Source organism: Rhea pennata, unplaced genomic scaffold (assembly GCF_028389875.1).
Source record: "Rhea pennata isolate bPtePen1 unplaced genomic scaffold, bPtePen1.pri scaffold_32, whole genome shotgun sequence".
Classification (NCBI taxonomy): Eukaryota; Metazoa; Chordata; class Aves; order Rheiformes; family Rheidae; genus Rhea; species Rhea pennata.
This window is the reverse complement of record NW_026907679.1, coordinates 3,821,106-3,839,533: the sequence shown is the minus strand read 5'-3', so window position 1 is coordinate 3,839,533 and position 18,428 is coordinate 3,821,106. Positions and strand designations below refer to the sequence as shown.

At 58.4% G+C, this 18,428-nt stretch overlaps 1 protein-coding gene across 1 annotated transcript in view; it reads right to left on the bottom strand.

Moving 5' to 3' along the window:
• The window catches only part of LOC134154590 (adenylate cyclase type 10-like), a 49,756-nt gene that overhangs the window by 16,689 nt on the left and 14,639 nt on the right, over window positions 1-18,428 (bottom strand). The window contains exons 14-35 of the mRNA XM_062601265.1: window positions 14,934-15,069; window positions 14,310-14,414; window positions 13,874-13,912; window positions 13,195-13,338; window positions 12,487-12,692; window positions 11,940-12,036; window positions 11,519-11,607; window positions 10,813-11,004; window positions 10,448-10,569; window positions 10,124-10,200; window positions 9,615-9,804; window positions 8,760-8,812; window positions 8,147-8,300; window positions 7,176-7,368; window positions 6,760-6,846; window positions 6,044-6,327; window positions 5,322-5,458; window positions 5,116-5,226; window positions 3,476-3,601; window positions 2,262-2,516; window positions 1,200-1,544; window positions 664-715 (exon numbers count right to left, since the gene is read on the bottom strand). Of these exons, the coding sequence (XP_062457249.1) occupies window positions 664-715; window positions 1,200-1,544; window positions 2,262-2,516; window positions 3,476-3,601; window positions 5,116-5,226; window positions 5,322-5,458; window positions 6,044-6,327; window positions 6,760-6,846; window positions 7,176-7,368; window positions 8,147-8,300; window positions 8,760-8,812; window positions 9,615-9,804; window positions 10,124-10,200; window positions 10,448-10,569; window positions 10,813-11,004; window positions 11,519-11,607; window positions 11,940-12,036; window positions 12,487-12,692; window positions 13,195-13,338; window positions 13,874-13,912; window positions 14,310-14,414; window positions 14,934-15,069 (3,194 nt within the window). The remainder of the gene's footprint in view (window positions 1-663; window positions 716-1,199; window positions 1,545-2,261; window positions 2,517-3,475; window positions 3,602-5,115; window positions 5,227-5,321; window positions 5,459-6,043; window positions 6,328-6,759; window positions 6,847-7,175; window positions 7,369-8,146; window positions 8,301-8,759; window positions 8,813-9,614; window positions 9,805-10,123; window positions 10,201-10,447; window positions 10,570-10,812; window positions 11,005-11,518; window positions 11,608-11,939; window positions 12,037-12,486; window positions 12,693-13,194; window positions 13,339-13,873; window positions 13,913-14,309; window positions 14,415-14,933; window positions 15,070-18,428) is intronic.

The following is an 18,428-nucleotide window of genomic DNA, read 5'->3' as shown; positions in this document are numbered from 1 at the left end:
GCTCTTTCCTCCCTTCCGCTCTCGCCTTCTCTCCTCCCTCAAGACCTTTGGCTCTCCCTGCATGGCAAGCAAAGCCAGGACAACTCACTCACACAGCACGCTTTGGCAAGATTTGTTCCCTGACACTGTGGGCACATTGACCAGTAAATGCTGGGCACTCTGAGGAGCCCTGGGGCCTCAGGCAGGGCAGAACCGGCATGAGAAGCAACAGCTCCCCTTTTCAGCAATGGCAAGCCATTCCGTTGGCCACAGTTGTAACAAAGCAGCAGGAGCACTGGTCCTGTTGGCGCCTTTGCTGCCCCGGCTCTGGAGGAGCACTGCTCTTTTAGGCAGGCAGAGAGACCAGCTGGCATTTCTGTCCCCTTCCACAAGCCACCCTGCCTCCAGGGGCTGCTTTGCCCCTGCACAGCTTGCAACACTGCTCTCTAACAGCTAGAAAGCCAGGGCTGCTCCACTCCAAACCACCATCAGCACTGGGATCCCACCGGCTTCCCCAAAGATACGCATCCCCATGGCCATCTCAACCCAGCTGCCTCTCACAGGCCTGATCTCGCCAATGCTAGACTCACAACGGGCAGCCCAAGCGGGGAACTCCGCTTATCTCCTCTGCACACCCTCACCCCACTGCCCCCCAAAATCATCTTCAAAACCTTGGCTCCTCACCGAAAAATCTCCTCCAAGCAGCTCTTCTCTTTCAGTACACCACTTGAAGCATCTGCAAAGAAAGCATGCCATTAAACACCTCCTCACTGCACATGCCGTAGAGCTGCTTCTTGCCATTCTGTAGCACCAAGGGAGGAAGAGCAGAGCCAAAGGCCCTGGCGGCAGCTCCCTCTCCAGCTCCTTCCCTGACATCTGCCTTCACTGTGGGGCTCAACTCCAGATTTAACCTAGCTTCACCAAGTATACTAGACACACTAGCTAATACACCTCAGCCTGCTGAGCCATGCGTGCACCTCTGCCGGGGGATGGGCTGCCCTCCCGTAATTCTGGGAAAATGCAGGTGGACACGCAAGGGGAGAAAGGCGCTACGCTGTGGACACATCATCGCTCTCATTGTGGAGCTGTGCTCAGTGGAGAAATGAACTAGTCCTACAACATTATCCGCCTTGCACTGGAAGCATCCCCACGCTTGCGTGAAACAAGTGTGCGGTAGGAGTGGGCAGGACCCAGGCTCCAGAGCAGGGCACACGGCATACCCGTAGAGGCGGGGAGCTCGTCCAACTTCATCTCCTCGCTGGTCGCCAGGGAGGCCTCCCAGTTGCGCCAGGAGCAGTCGCTGCCATGCTCTTCTCCGCTCTCGGCCTCCTGCGTGCTGCCGAGGGCCAAGCGGTGCAAGGCAACAAAGTCGCCTCCCCCGCAGCACTGGCACTTGTGCGCGTGCCTCTCCAGGAAGGCCGCACACTTGTGGTGCAGGGCCACCCTCTGTCCCTTTGGCCACAGCTCGTACGCAGCCTCCTGCAGCAGTGGGGCGCAAAAGGCCAGCACGCCAGACTCCAGCCTCGCCCTCCTCTTGCTCTCCTCCATGGATGACTTCTGGGCATCTGAAAGGCAATGGGGCTTCCCATCAGCCAGAGCTGGGGCCGGAGCTGGAGCCACAGCTCAGGCAAGCCATAGCTGCACCATGAAAGACAGGCCTTGGCGTGGGCCCTTGGCAGGAAACCAGCGCTCCTGCACTCAGAGCCTCCGGGCCAGACAGCAAAAGGGCCCACCTTGCCTTCCTCACACTAGCACGGCCAGCGCAACGGGCTGCTGGCCTGCTCTCCCTGCCAACAGGCTGTGCAGCTGCGCCCCAGGCGGCAGCTGGGGATGCTGCCAGCCACAGAAGCAAGACACAGCCAGCTCTTTCTGCCCACTCTGCAAGACACTCCCAGCCTCCCACGCTCCCCCGGCGCTAGGGGACAATAAAGATCAACGCACACTAAATCCCTCATCTGCACACAGCGGGAGGCTGGGTCAGCAGGTCCGGGCTTTCGTACTCCCTCTCCTACATGGGCTATGAGCCGCGCTTGCAGGCAGGACAGCAGAGGGACTCGCAACACCTCACTGCAATATTGCCCTCCAGCACAAAGCACAAAGCACAGGCTCCTCGGAAATGGACTCGTCAGAGCTTTTAACAACCCATCCCTAACTCCCCGGGGTGCCACGAGCATTACACACCTCCTCCGGGCAGGGGGCATTCTCTGGGGAGCCCCACCGGGGACACAGACAGCGGCAGCAGCAGCCTGCAGTGCTCCCAGGCTCCCCTTACCACCTCTTACCGCTCTCCTCCTCCAGAGAGGTGCCTGACCCCTCGGTGGGAACACTGCTCTCTTCTGCCCCCTTGGCAGCATTCAGCCACTTGAGGATGTTGCATCTCACCAGGGCATTCAGCGCCTTGTTCAGCTTGGCCCTGCTCCACCCGGGAAGGATGTGGAACAGCAGCTCCGTGCTGAACAGCGGCCCTAGGATGGCTGCATACTTCAGAACCATCTGCTCCGAGGGCTTCATGCTGTCCAGCTCAGCCAGCGCAATCCCTGCCAAAAGCAAGCCACACGTCTCTCCCTTGCCCCTCCCCACCATCACAGCCTGCATTAGCTGCAACACTCGAGAGGGTATATTCTTCCCTAGGGACCCAGCCCCTTGGACAACTGCAACCCAAGGCACGTGTCTTCAAGATGCCTCTGCTCCTGCTTGACCCCCAGGAAGCAAGGATGCGGGAAAGCAGAGATGCTCAGACGAACGCTCCCCCACTATGGATGGGCAGGGCAGCATCCAGCACATGCATATGTCCGGGGATGCAGCTTGCCAGCTCTGCGCTCTATTTATGTCCACAGGGCACACAGACAGAGAGCTTTTCCTGCACCGCTGAGGCCAGCTCAGAGCTCCCCACAACCCCGCATTTCCCTTGGTCACACAAGACTTTCCCCTTCTTGGACAAAGCAGCTCCTTCAAGAAGAACACTTGGGCATGGGGGACATTTCTGCCACCCGCATTCGGCCAGGGCTCGGCTCGAGGGCAGCCATGCTCATTCACAGCTTCCCATCCAGCACCCCCTAGAAATGGGGCGATTTCTGGGCCAGCCCAGAAAACAACAGGCAGAGAGATTCGCAAGATGGCTTTGTTGGGCTTCAGTGCCTTGAGGCCCCCACAAGCAGAAGAAATTACAAACAGAACAATGAGGTGCAAAGCCTAGTTCAAAGCTCAATCGGAGCCATGACAAATATCCCCTGGAAATGCATTTTCTCTTGCTGAGAACAGTCTGCTCCCAATACCTTCCTTTCTCCGCCCCCTGCCCACCCCATCCCACTCAGAGCAGACAACATGCATGTTTCTCTGCGGACAATCCCATGGCACCAAAGCAACCTGCCCAGCTTAGTCCCAGAGGGGAGAGGCTCAACTCTGCAGCACACCGAGGTCCACACTCTCCAGCTCATGCCCTGGCATAGGCACCCAGCACTGCTGCCAGCTGCCGCAGCGCGGCTCAGCCCCTCACCTTTCAACGTAGGGGGAAGTACAGTGTTCTGCAGGGTCACATCCGGCCTCATGGTGCACACCCTGCGGTCCTTCCCCGCGCTGGAGCTCCGTGCTGCTGCAGTGGTTGAAGCCTCCATCACAGAAGCTGAGCGGCACAAGGGAGCAGGGGAAAGCGATTAGCAAAGGGAGACAATTCATGTCATGACTTCCTGCTTGCAAACACTCCAAAATCCACCTCAGCGGGAACAAGGCCTGCCTCAGGTGGGCTGATGCACTTGGCCTGCACCAAACATGTTCGCTAAGACGAGCAAAGCACTTCCCTTGCATACCTTTGTTTCATAGCCCTTCCCTAACATTAGCTGTTGCCAGGCAGTTTCCCCAAACACTCCCAAGTCAAAGGCTCCAGACCTCCTGACTGGGGAGGCAACGCCTCAAGACAGAAGGCAGCAGTGTTGCTGTCATCCCAGAGGCAGGCACCTTGCCAGTGCAAATGCAAAATCGGGGGTCACTCAGGGATGCTGCCAGAGCCGTGGCAAGCTGGTTGGCATTCATCCCTAGGTCGTGTTACCACTGCCGCCTTCACTTAGTAGCACCTTTGGGGGCTTTCACACTTTGGCATTCAAGTTCCCAAGGCCTGTGCCTCGCCTCTGCTGGGTTTGATGTCAGACTTCTTTGCAAGTGACCTTCTTTGCCTTTTGCCCAGGGAAATACATGCACATTCCAATGCCTCTTAAATAACACGCCTACATCGGCTAGAGAGTAGAGTTGTCCAGGGCATCCCAAGAATTTGGGCAGCGACTCAAAGGGCCAGAGAAGGGATTTTCCACAGGTCACACAGCAGCACCTCCAACGTCCCCATGAAAATCCACCCGCGTGGGGCATGCTAGAGGCAGAAGCAGCATGCCCCGCTTTGTGCCTAGCCGGGGTCTTGTGTTTAATCTCTCTCTCTCTTTAGCCAGAGCGTGCCCAAAGCCAGCCTGCGGTCAGGCTGCTCTGCGCCTGCCTGCCCTCGCCCCGCACACGGAGCTTCGTAAGCAGCTGTGCTCAGGGACAGTAATTGCTCTTTCCCACCCCTTCAGGCAGGCTTCAAACTACGCTTTGGCCTATCAGGCAGAGGAGAAGGACGGCAGGGGCTCACAAAAGCCAGAGTCCTCAGACCACCTGCTGATGAAGAAGTTTCTTCTAACCAACAAACACGGTGTGCGGCAGGAACATAAAGTGCACCAATGCCGTATACCCATATAGAGAAGAGCCTGACCCCAGCAGGAGCTCTCCTTGAAGCAGCAGACCAGGCATTGTGGACTCCAGGCATCCATTTGCCTTCCCTTGCCCTCAAGTGTTTTCGCTAACACACTCAACTCTTCAGGCCCTCTGTCTGGTCCTCTAAATGCCTCCCACCCAACATCCCTCAGCTCCCTCCAACCTCAACCCTTCAGCATTCACCCCTAGCAGGCCTTACAGCACCTGGCACCATGTGTCACTGACGGACTCAATCCAGCCCTGTGGCTGTGCACAAGGAACATTCCAGCCACAGGACTCACCACACTGGCCCAGAAGAAGCACCTGTGTTCCTATGAGTTCACGACAATACCAGCACTCATCTGAGTGCAGGCAGCAGCTCTGCTCCTCCTTTGAAATTGGCTGCCATGGCACCCTTACTTGTCCTCTCAAAGACACCAGAACTCCCCTGCCTCGGCTTGGGCTGTCCCAGCAGCAAGGCCTGTACAAACCCACACCTGATCCACACCACGATCTCTATGGCTGCAAGAGCTGACAGTGCCAAGTTCACAGGGGAAGCCTCGGGCAAGAATGCGCTGGGGAAAATGCACCACAGCAACTAGGCAATCGACCGCAAAGGTGCTTACTGAAGAGGCTCTCCCACTTGTCCTCTCGTTTCTCATCCTTCCCCAGTGGGTGGAACAAGAGCATGTCATGGCCAAGAAGGTAGCGCAACAGTTCCTCACAGTAATAGGGGATGCCGTAGCTTCTTTGCGTCAGCAACCTGCAAAGGAGCACATCCAGCACTCACTGACACAGGCAAAGGCAGGTCAGGTGGGTGCTGAGCCACTTGGGCAGAGCACAGAAACCAACGTCTTCACCACAGATCCACCTCACTTCTGAAAGGGCCACGACTCCCACGGGCTTTGGGGCCTGAGTCACCCGGAAGATACAGCCTTTGCTGGAATCCTCGGGAAAAGCAGTGCAGATAGAGCCCCAAGCAAGCCTTGTCCTTCGTGTCCCCAACAGCCTAGATGCTTTCCGGCACCAGTGAGAACCTTTGCCCCAGTGAATCACCCCTCAAAGCCTCACCACGCAGACTAATGCCTTTGCCACCCCTGAGCCATGCCAGCGTGCAGGACCACTTCCTTCCTGCCTTCCGGTGCAACACAGGAGGCTGGACACCTCCTGTGCTCTGTGCCTAGGCAGCTGCCCACTCGCAGCTCACGACTGTCAGTATGTCCCACTGGCTAGAGGCACTGGCCCTTCTAGAAGCTCTGCACTGCCTTTTCTAGGGCTTCATTCCCTTTGGCTCTCTGCACAGCTTCAAGCCCTCAGCAAGAGCTCACAGGCCCTGCCTGTGACTTACGTCTCTAGATCCTGGGGCAGGCTGACAACTCCAAGCGCCTGGCAGGCTTTCTGCACTACAGCGGAAGGCTTCAGCTCTCCCAGACGAACACAACTGGTTTTTGGCAGCTTCAGGATGTCTACGGCAGCTTGGCAAAGCCTCTGTCTTCTGCAGTGACTGGCAGTGAAGCTCATCACCATGAAGATTGAGACATCCCTGAGCACGCTCCACATAAGACTCCAGGAGGCAGAGTCGATGCAGTGGGCGTTGTCGATGACAAATACAACGCCATCTTCTTCAACAGTCTGAAACAAACAGCTTGCTCTGCGGGGATTCTGATGGGTTCTCAAGTAGCCTCCATAGCAGCAACTTTGGCCTCTTTCTCTCCCTCTCCAGACAGAGAGGGAGAGAGAGAGACGGAGAGAATGCTCTGAAGCCTCTTTCCTCTCCCCAGCTACTTAGGCATTCAGAATCTTACTGGCTTGCACTTTCTCTGAGACTTTAAGGCCTCTGGTGCAAAGTAGGACAGAAGAAAGAACCTTGTTGCTCCTCCCAAGCACGTTCCCACCAACTTTATGGGAGGAAAGGTATCGGGGCTATGGGCAGGGGTGCTTGGGCTATGAAGGGTAAGGACTCAGGTACATCGTCCTCCCGCCAGCTCCCACCACTCTCCTCCTGAAGCCTCCGCCTGTGGCATTGGTGTCTTTCTCTGACCCCCAAGGGAGAGAAGAGCTCACCTTCTGGAGCACTTTCTTCAAAAGCAACTCCAGCTCCATTTGCCTTTGAGTGCCACTCATCTGGGAAACTGCCGTCGAGAGGGGAAACTGCCCAGAAAAGCACAGTCATAGAGAAACAGCCTTCCAGGGCTTGCAGCACACCTACCCACCACACAACACCAACCCAGCAAAATGCCTCTCCTGGCCTCACCATCAGCCCTCTCCCCAACACAGCTGCAAGGAGACAACACAGGTCATCAGCCCCATCTCCAAGCTGCTCTTCAGTGCCTTTTGCCCACCGCGCTCAGGAACAGAAGCCTGCGCTATATGCCCCTGCTCTTCCCTCCAGGCAGCCAAGCGACTCCCCACCAGAGCCTCCAAACTACTAAAGCTCACAAGCAGCCCTTTGCCAGGGCCAGAGAGGGCTTCGCTCTCACCTTAACGAGGAAGATGTCGTTGAGGAGGCAGTAGCTGCTCTCTGCCATCAGCCCTTGGAGCTTTGCCTGCAGCACAAGCTGTCTGGCACTGCACGATTGACATGCCTGCAGGCCCAGGGCCATGGCCAGCACCATACGGAGGGCAGAGTAGACCTGCTTCAGGTTTAGCTCTGTCAGTTCCACGGCCACCACCCTGCCATGCAAAAGCAAAAGGGACCGAGATTCAGAGAGCAACGCAAAGAGCTGCAGACTTCCAAGGCAAAACTGTCAGAGAAGAGGCACGTCATCCAGGGCTGTCTGCAAGGGAGCTCTGGACATACAGCCCCAGACGGACTCTTCTTCCGCACACCTCCAAGTGCTTCACAGAGGGCCAAGGTTTTCCCGCGTCTTACAAGGAAAAGCCACAGAGGGGCAATTGCTGCCAAGCCCCTGGGAGAGCCACCACCACACCCGGTGTCTCCACAGCTCTCAGCACCTCCCCCTGCACAGCAACTTGCCAGCTGAAGAAGCAAGGACTGAGCAAGTTGGGCCTTTGTGTTTGAATGCCACAGCTTTGCCATCTGCCTCCTATACTACGGAAAGCCTTGGCCACCCCAGGGGCCTTTGGGGATAAAGCCCAAGGGCAAGCAGCCTTTCTCTGGCAGCTCCACCACACCACTCCCGCCTCCCCCAGCATCTTTCTTCTCCTTACTCTCCAGGTGCATGAAAAGCACGCAGCTTGGGCTCTTGCCAGACCTTGCTGCCTGGCCTAAGTTTGCAAGAGCAACAGCCCTGGCTCCACAAGCCACTTTCAGCTCCCTCGAGACCTAGTAGGAGAGCGTGCAGCTGCTCCATACCAGCGGCTCCAGGAGGCTTTTCAGGGATGCTGCAGGCCAACGGCCAGCAGCACTAGCAGAGGGGCTCAAGGATGCCACGAACATCAGTGGATGGGCAAGGGAAGTGTCCCACACGTAGCGCTCCAAAACACTCACCTGTGGCCAGCAGCCTGGCCTAAAAATGCCAGCTCAGTGAGTAAATGGCTCTTTCCAGAGCCAAGCACACCCTCAAATGCTAGGATGCTGCTTTCGTGACAAGTCCTGTAGGCTTTCAAGGCACTTTCAAAGAGGGCAATCTCCTCCTCGCGACCTGTGAAGGCAGACAAAAAGCAAGCTGCTGCAGCGAGCTCAAAAGCCAACAACCTTGGGCAGCCTCCCCTCTTGCTGCCACTGCACCTTCCCTCCACCGCACCTGCGACCCTGCCCGCACCCAGGGCTCCTTCCCACCCTAAGAGCTACAATTCTGCAGCTAGGCCTGCCTTAGGGCACTCACAGCCCCACCTTCCTGCTGGAGCCTGGGAGCAACTGCTTTCTTGAAAGCTCCTGACACGCTAATGGTGCAGGAAGGCAGGAAGCACTAGGCGTCTCACTCTGATTCCCACCTCCACTTCTGGCCCAACTCCAACCTTACGAACGAGCTATGAGCCTAAACCTGATGGCCACTGCAGGCAACACCATCCCTTGCAAAAGCATCTCCATTCCCAGGCTGGTACTAGCAGGTACCCAAGGGCAAGAAATGGGCATACACAAGAGCAAGGCATTCACCTACCGAGCAAGGGGCCGTACTCTGACCTCTCCTCCATAAGATCCAGGCCAAATATGCTAGCAGGGGGAGAGAAAAACAAAAGTCAGTGAAGGAGGCAGAAGCTGGAGGACAGAGAGTCATGCGTGCAGCTGAGGACACACTCTTGCCTACCCGCTCCTCTTTTGAGCATAATGGCAGCCTGCCCACGCTCCCACCACCAAAGTTCACGCTCATTCAGCAGAGAGTGCAAACACCAAACAAGCACAGGGAAAACTTCCAGCACATGGAAGTCCAAGGGCTTCTGCCCACACTGGCACAGCACACGCTATCAACGTGCAAGCAACAGAGGCCAAAACATCATCCAAAGAGAACCTACAAGCCTGGCCCAGAGGAACAGCTCCAGTTTCACCAGCAAGCGAGCAAGAAGACAGGCCCGGCCACCCACATTTTCCCAGGGGACCAGCACGGACCAAAGTGCTTTCCAAGAGCTTCCTGCTCAGAAGCAGCCGAGATAATACCCCCTGGGTGGGTCACAATTGCCACTGCATTGCACTTGCATGCCAGCAAGCAAGCACAGGGCAGAAAGCAGAGTTGCAGGCCCTCTGGGCAGGGGCTGACAGGCCCCTCTGGGCCTACGGACTCCCGAGAGCCCTCTCCACCCCTACGCCATCACTCCCACTCTCTCAACAGCAACAGGCACCAAGGTGAACAGGCAAAAAGCACGGCCGTGCTATGGCTTTCCCTCTTCTCAGCCACAGTGGTGGGAGGCCTGGGGAGGGCAGCAGCTTGGCCTCTTTCTGCACAGCTCCTCTTTTTCCCCAAGGCTGCACCCTGTGTGCCTCCACGCCCCCAGGCAGCCTGCTCAAAGAGCACACTCACAGCTTCTGCGACATCCCCAGGTACTGATAGACAGTGCCAGGATCGCCAACCCCCTTCATCTGGGCCTTCGGCAGCTCCTTGAAGTAGGACCGGGGCAGCCGGGATGCTGCGTAGGTCGCCGCATCGCAGGACACCAGCCCCGGGTAGTGCTCCATCAGCCGGGCAGCCAGGTTCACCTTCTGGCCCATGACTGCCACAGAGAGAGAGCACGCGTTGACGTCCTCAGGAGAGCAACCCGCACCACCCTTCCAGGCTGCCGGCTGCATCCCCTGCAGCACAGGCCAGCACAAAACCCTGCTGAGCACGAGCGAGAGCAACAAGGAGGCTCACAGCCCGTCCCCCGTCGTACGGCAGGACCCGCCCCGCCTCCGCCAGTCCCGACGTGCTGCCGCAGGCCAAGCCCTCGTCCTGGCCCGGCGCCCAGGGCCCACAGCTTCTTCCCCGACACTCTGCCTCTTCCCGTCAGAGACGCGGCCCGGGCACCCGCTCCGCAGACGGACACCTCGTACCTGTGTACTCGTGCCTGACGCGGTGGCCGACAACTCCGCAGAACGCCGTCCCGCTGGTGACCCCCACGGACACTGCCCTGAGGCGCAGGCAGAGCAGCAGGGATCAGCAGCGCCCGTGCGCAGTCCTGCCTGCCCACCGCCGCCCCTTCCCCACGTCCCCGCGCTCTGCCGTCTGCCCCGGCAGCACAGGCCTCGGGGACTGGCAGAGCCCGGCAGCGGACATGCCAGCTTGAGCGGGCTGCGTGTGCAGAGCAGCCAGGCGCTCTGGCACCCCTCCGCACCCCCCGCCCCAGGCCGTCCCAGGCAGCATGCCTCCCCACTCACTCGATTTTCCCCAGCCTCCCGGAGCAGGCGGTGGAGATTTTAATCGCGCTTTCCAAGGCGCAAACGCTCTCGCAGGGCAGCTTTCCTCCAGGGAGGCCAAACACACACAGCAGCGTGCAGCCCTGCCGAGGACAGAGGCAGCACACCTTGCCGCAACGCCTGCACCAAACCCTTCCCGCCCTGAGACTCCAGCCTCCGCCGACCGCAGCAGAGCTTCAGGGCAGCCCCAGGACACAGGGTACCGCTCCCAACGCCGAGGCAGAGCTGCTTCTCCTCTCCCCACCGCGCGAGAGACAGAGCCGCTTCCCTCCTCTCCACCACCACCCTCGTCCTCGTGCGCGGGGGCACTGCTCCTCCACACTCACCTTATCAAACATGGAGATTTTGTTGATTTCGCCCTTGTGAGGACGGAGGATCTCCGAAATCAGCACGCTGCTGTCCTGGATAGCCTTGCAGATTTGCGTTAGGTTGACCTTGGCAGCAAACTGCAGCTTCACAAAGAGGCAGGTGACCGGCCGCAGCTCGGACAGGCTCACCAGGGGCTGTCTGTCGTCAATCTGGAAGACAGCAGTGGGCCACCTCCACCAGCCAGCTCGCCCTGGGCGCTTCCTGCCTGCAGCAGATACCAAGGCAGAGCGCACAGAGCGGCAGCAGCGGGCGCTCTCAGAGGAATGCAGAAAGCCTCCTCGCAGTGCAAAGCAGGTGTCAGCCTGCGCAAGGCAGATACGCAACGGTGCAATGCGGCACTGGGCATGGATGGACACAAGGGGCCACCCTCAGCAACGCTGTCACCGCTCTGGAGGAATCGCTCTCTTACCCCGGGGCCATGGCCAGAACAACACCAGTGGAAAATGCAGAGGGCAATCCACCCCGCCCTCACCCCCGGCGCTCTCTGCAGGAGCACACAGTTGGCAGGTTTCTGGCCCCTGCAGCACTCCTTTCCCAGGTTTTTGCATACGGGGGCATTTTCTTTGCCTTACCTGCTGCCTGGAGAACTGCCGCTCTGCAACACACATCTCCTTCTCCCCTCCCTCTCCCCCAAAAGGCACCTCCCAGCACTCGTGGCCATACCTTGCGCAGGACACTGGCTGGGATGTACTTCCTCAGCACCTTCCCCTGAGCACGATGAGGGGCCAAGGTAACCGCAGGCCTCAGGACACCTATGCAAGGAAAACACACGCGGTCACTGGCAGCAGGGCGCTACGAGCCTGGCTACGGGGGCCTCACAAAGCAGGGGCTGGCACTGCAACTCGGGGAGCAAGATCCTCCGCCCTTTGCCCGTGTGTTCCTCTTGCAGGTGCTCAGCCACAGCAGTCCCCTGGAAGCAGCAGGAAGCAGCCAGTGCCTCTGCTGCAGCGCAGCTGCGCCCCAAGCACAACCACTAACTAACTGCAAGGGGGAGAGGGCAGAGGCCAGGCCCCAGCAGCCCCTCCGCAAGCCAGTCCCCATCTTTCTGGGCAGGCACAGAACAAGGCAAAGCCAGGGCACTCACCTGGCATTTCCGGAGAACGGCAGTTCAGCTGGGCTCGTGTGAACTTGGAGAAAAGGTCTTCGCGCTCCGACACAGACATCCGCTGCACGCCTGTAACCTGGAGGCACACGCAGCAGAAGCACTGCCATCAGCCTCCCCAGGAGTCCCAGGGCACGCGTCCTATCCTCCCTCCATCCCGCCCTCGCTTCCCAGAGAAGAGGAGGAGATCCCCGTGTAGCAAAGCCACCTTGCTGGATTTGCACCGGGACAAACACTGGCATCAGCAGCACACGAGCTGTGCAGCCATCAGCCATGCACCCCCGAAGTCTACAGAACACCGCCACGACCCCAGCAGGGCCAAACCCTGACACTCCCTCCTGACCCCACCGCAAACCCAGCAAGCACAATCCACAGCTAACCCTCTGCTGGAAGGGCAACAGCTACAGCTCTCCACCTCCGCTTTACAGCTACAACCCCCACAACGCCCATCTCCTCAGCCTTCGCACACCTTCCTCCCTCACCACCAGCTCCAGGTGCCCCAAACAGCTCTAGAGGCCATCTCACCCACCTTCACAGCTCCTTGGCCTTTCACTCTCTTGCTCTTCACCTGGCTCTGGTTACAGAGCTCCCAGCAGCTGGCTGACAGGATAACATCACTTGCACTTGCAAGGTTTTGTGCCTGCCAGACTTCACCCACAGCCTTGCCAAGGATCAGGAAGTGCTGCTCCTTGCGGTCTCCCACAGTCAGCAGCGACATGTGCCCTGCAGAGATCCCTGGGGAGAGACAAGCACGACTGAGGCTCAGAGCACTTGCACCTCCGCAGCCTCCCGCAGCAGCAACTCTCTACAGGCTCCGTTTCAAGCTCAACCCTGGAGACAGGCTCCTCCTCTCAGCTGCTTCAGCTGGAGGCACCCGTCCTTCATTACGGAGTCCAGCTGGAGTGTCGATGGGGAGGGGGTACAAAGTGGGGCCTGCCAACAGAGGGGCCTGAAACGGGTGCCTAGAAAGTGGCACATGAAGCTGACACTGACAAAGTCTTCACAGCCACAGCACCCCAGAGGCCCAGCACACCAGCACCTTTGCTGGCCATCTGCTCAGGGTGCGTGCAGGCAGCTTGTAAGTGGCTGCCTGAGAGCACACAACAGCCTTCCAGGCAGAAGGTTTCCCTGGCCCCACGAGGGATCCCCACCTCTCCCCCAGGCGGAAAAGCACCCTGCGGCACTGCACAGGGCCATGGAGCCACACACGGCACAGCTAGTCCAGCACACCCCATACCTATCTTCAGTCGGAGCTTCAGACCCACGTCTGTGTCACGGACGCTGTACTTCTCCTGGATTTGCCAGCAGCACTGCAGCACCAGGCTGATGGTGTCTCTCAGCTGTGTTTCCCTCACTCTCCACAGCACCAGTACAGCATCCCCTGCAGAAAGCAGGGGAACGGGGGAAGGCTCTCGTGAGACCTGACGCTCCCTGAGCTGCACCCCCCTGCACGGACAGCAGGAACCGGCAGGCGTGCTGAGGAAGATGCACTCGTCGGAAGGCCTCCTCCTCAACTACAGCTCTCTGGCACAGGGATGCCTTCCCCTCCCCCAGGCCAGCTACAACAGCAGCCATGCCCACAGAGGATGAAGGTGCACAGTGTGGCTACAGGAACACAGGCACGCCCGCAGCCGATCCCACTCAGGGCAGAGATGAGAGGCCTCTCTCATCCCCTCCTTCCTACCATGCTGCCTCAACCCCCAAGCTCCCAGGCTGCCTCCCCAACACCTCCACACCAGCCCTGTCTCACTGCAGCTTCCCACTTGGGCACCGCGGTGGCAGCTCCCCAGGAGCACCTGCGTGCCAACAGGGCCTCCCCTCTGGGCTTTGCCAGCTCACAGCTAACTCTGTCCTCTCCCCTAGCATGCCTCTGCAGTGGCAGCAGACAGAGAGAAGTTTCATTTAGAAATACATACCTGCAAACTTCAAGATGTCTCCTCCAAAGCCCAGCAGCTCTGCAGGCGAAAGAAAGCAAGAGAAGAGTTGCCTCTGCACCTTCTTCAAGCAAGCCACAGAAGCAGCCACTCTGCTGCCCGAGCAGCACAAGGGCAGTGGTGCCTGGTGGGGCACCATTCAGGAAAGCACAGCTCCAGCCCCGCCTCTACACTGCTCACAGGCACCACAGCACTGGTGCCTACGGTACTGGGCACTGCCCAAAGGAGCTAGTGAAGATAACACACCCATTTCTCAGCACCAGTGTCCCCCAGCACAAGAGCCCAGCTGCTCTCGGTGGCCCTCAGCGCCCACAGAAACCCCCAGCACGCGGAAGGAGGCTGCCTAGCGCACCTCTCTGCTCTCCCAAAGAGCAGCCTCATGGCACCGTCCCAGACAGTCCTGCAGAACGGCACTTACCCTCCACAATGTCGCCCATGTAGTCATTGAGCGTTTGCGTTAGCTCGTCCGCACCCCGCTCGAGGCTGACGCTCTGGCTAAACTTCTCTGTCAGAGCAGTGAAACCTCAAAGAGGCACAAACAGGCACAGAGGAATCAGCAGGTGCCTACATGGCCGCCAGCTTCACGCTCCCACCTCAGAGAGCGTGCGCATTACATCGTGCCCTGACCTGGCTTGTGACAACAAGCCTGGACCACCCAAGAGAAACCACCACTCTCGCATTGGCCACTGCTCCCGGCAGCATGCCTTCTCCCACACCACACAGCCTGCAGCAGGGGCCCCTGGCCCACGCGCTCTTGCAGCCCGTGGAGGAGTGCCTAGCACTGGGTACCTCTGCTGAGCCCAACTAGCCGACTCCCGGCCTCTTCCAGGCCTCCCCTCTTTTGGAGCCCCTTGTTCCTCCTGACATCAGCCACCTCTGAGCTCTACTTCCCCCAAAGTGGAAGATAGCAGCAGCAAAGAGGCCTCCTCTGATGCAGTCTCCACCAGAGGTGGCACCAGGGCTCCCAAAGGCCCAGAAAGTCCCAATGCCTCGTGTCTCTGACTTCTTCTCAAACCCCGCCCTTCACAAGCCTTGGACCCACCTGAGACGTCCGCAAAGAGCAGTACTCCATGAAAATTCTGAACGCAACGGGCTTCGTGCCTCAAGTCCTCAGATAAAATGAGGTCGGGGACGTAAGCAGCTACTTCCCCGAGTTCTGAGCAGTGCTTGGACCTTCTCTCCCAGGCACAAGACATCGTCAGCGCCCTTGGGGTACACAGGGTACCTCAGGAGAAGACGACCGTGCCCAACCGGGAGCAGGCTAGCACAGCACCGCACAGGGTTGCGCAATAACCCGGGGCCTTGGGAGGGGCTGCTGGCCCCCTGCCACCAAGGGGCAGGTCACAATCAGCCAGCAGTGACATCAGCCACACGTCGTCGATTGCCTCTGTGCTGTCATCAGACAAGTGAGCCAGCTAACAGGGACAGCTTCTGCACGTCATCGCTCCCCTAGCAACTGCAGCACGCAGCGGGGCACGTCCTAGGTTGTTCTGTTGTGAAGAGCAAGTGGGTCTTTTCCAGGGGGTGGGGGACAGAGCAAACCTCCAGCCACAGGGCTCCTGGCAGAGGCCAGGAGGAGATGGACAGGGCTGCACCAGCAGCACAGCGGACGGGCATATCAGAGAGGGGGAGAAAAAGCTGAAAGACGCGGAAAGGAGGCAGCTCCAGCCCCCTGCTCTGCGGGAGAGAGCTGTGTAAAGCTTCCACGCCGCAGGGACACCCCCTCATGCTGGGCACCCCAGCTCACAGGCAGCCCAAGGCTCACTGCTCCCTACGGGAAGGTGAGCCGGGGCTGAGGCTGACACCCTCGCAGGCGGTGCCCTTGCCACAGGGCGCAGTCCCATGGAGGCCGAACACGGCATGCACAGCTGGGTGCTGGCCTCTAGCCAGGCAAATTACAGCTGGCAGCTCCGACTTGCTTGTTTTCTGCTCTGTTTTTCCTGGTTTCTCTTTTGTAAATAAACTCAAGAATCCCAGCTCCCTGTGTGTGCAGAGGGCACGATCTGGGAGCCCCTGGGCTCTAGGGGCCAGCTCCTGCAGAGATTGCATGCCTAAGGCCAGAATGTGAAAGCGCAAGCGCAGAGCGGTTACCTGAGGTAGTGAAATTGTAACCAATAGAAAGATTTGTATAAAATACTCCCTGGAAAGTGTGTATAAATGAAGAACGACAGTTGGAGAAGGTGTGCTAGCTTTGTGGATTTACCACCTAGCCCCCATCTCTGCGCAGAAATGAAATAAAGAAATATCTCGAACCTGTGTGTCTGTTGGTTGCTTGCACACCGGGTAACAGAACCCAGATTTTGGAACAACAAAACCCTCCCAGGAGCCCCCCTCCAAACCCCTGGAGACCCCCCAGGATCTCCCAACTCCCCCCTACCCCAGGGTCCCAACCACCTCCAGGAGGGCCCATAAAACTCCCTTTGTAGCCCCCCAACCCTCCAGAAGGCCCCCCCAAACCTGCAGCACTCGGGGTGGGGGGCAGCAGCCTATTTCTACCCCTTCCCCTAGGACAGGGAGATCTGGGTGTTTATTTGCCCCAGGGATGGTTGTTTGCCATGGGGGGGGGCGGTATTTACCCCCCCTCCGCACCCAATGCCACTCTCCCCCACAGCCTCACCCCAACATCAACCCATGATGTACGCCAAAACCCTGCTGCAGCTGGGCATGATGTGACCCCCCCCCCGAGATGACACGACCCCCTCGAGGTCTCAACACCCCCTGGGGGTGACACCTTCCCTCCCCCCCCGGGTGTCTCCCCTCCCCCGATGGCTTTTAATACGCTGGATTGTATTTATTCCCTCCCCATCTTCTGGGGGGGGGCGCTAAGGGGGGCACCCCACCAATGGAGGGGAGGGGCAGGGGGGACCATCTAGGGGGCACTGGCTCAGGAGCTGCCCCGCTGGCCTGGCCCCCACTTTACTGTCTGTAATTAAAGATGTTAAAATAAAGTAATTATTGGAAGCCTCGCGGGGGGCCCAGCGTCCGAGGAGGTGTGGGGACGGGGGAGGGTGTGGCACTGCTGGCCACAGACACCTGGGTCCTCTGTACGAGTGCAGGGGAGGGGCGGGGCGGCATGCCCGGATGCCTGGGACCCTCCCGGACACCTGAGTCCCTTGGAGAACTGGGTTGTCCTGGACTTCTTGCGTTGCCTGGACTCCTGGGCACCTCAGACGCCTGGGCCCCTCGCTCACCCAGGGGAGTGGGGTTGGGGGGGTTCAGCATGGGAGCCCCAGATGCCTGGGTCCCCTCTATGTGGGGGAGAGCGGGGGGTGAGAAGGGGCACCCGGACGCCTGGGTCCCCCAAGGGGCAGTGGTAGAACTGAGACTCGTGGCTGGATCTGGTTGATCTTGTCAAAGAAAATATTGAATCAGCAACAAGTTTTATTGCTTAAACCGTGGAACAAAAGGCTGCTCTGGGTCCTTCTTGTGCTCCCAGCCAAGAGGCACCTTATCGATAGCAACAAAACTTAAAAAAAAAAAGAAATCATAGAAATCTTGACTTTTGCTGCTCCTCACTGGCGCCTTCCAACGATCAAAAAGAGAACGGATCATTTTTATCCTTCCAATGCATCCGGGAAACATCCTCTCGGTCACTGACGGCAGGGCTCGCGGCTGCTTCCCCTTTGGAGAGCGCGGTTTAATTTAATCTAGAGGGGATTTAGCGAAATGCTAAATGCGACATTGATCTCTAGGCGAGAGGCTGCTTTTTAAGCGTGGGGGAAAGCTCGTTCTCCAATGCATGTTTGTCTTTGGTGGAAAGCTCTAAGCAGGTGGGAACAAAAAAAAAAGGGAATAAAACATTTTTCCTCACATAAGACCAGTGCTTTTCCAAAATCCTAAGGACTGTGAGTCATGGAAACTTCCTCAAATCTTTGCTGCATTGTAGTGTTTTCATATCGGATTTAAAATTGCAGTTAAACGAGGGGATTTTTTTGCATGTAAGCAGTGGGATGAAGACGAGCAGATCAGCGGAGACCTCCTCTCAGCGACCGTGAGCGTGTTGAGTGCGGTTTCATCTTGGCAGCCCTTGGTGGGCATGGCTGCTGCTAGAAGCTTGGAGGCAACGTGAGTCGGTTCCACCCCCCCCCCCCCAAAAAAAAAAAAGGAGGGAGAAGAAAGGAAAGAGAAGACACACATTTCCAAGACATTTCATGGGACGTTGAGATCCTCAGGCTGAAGGAGGTGCTGCTCCGTGGTGTTGATCCCAAAGGATGAGCCAGGGACCGCAGAGCTCCTGCCCTACCCCAGGGCTCTCCGTGCCACCAGCTGCTGGCAATGACCGTCCTCTCCAAATGCAAAGGACCGGGGAGATGTTCACCCAAGGAGACCACCGGTGGTACCACCACACCTCACCAGCTGCAGCAGAAAACAGCCCAAGGCAGCTGCAGGAAACGGAGGCAAGTAGGAGTCCATCGCCCAGGTCTCCACAAACAGGACTTGCACCAGATGAGAGCAGAAGAGGGGAAACGGGCGTTTGCAACGGCTCTCAATCCTGAACGAACGACTCCAACCAGAGAAGACCGTATTCTCTCCATGA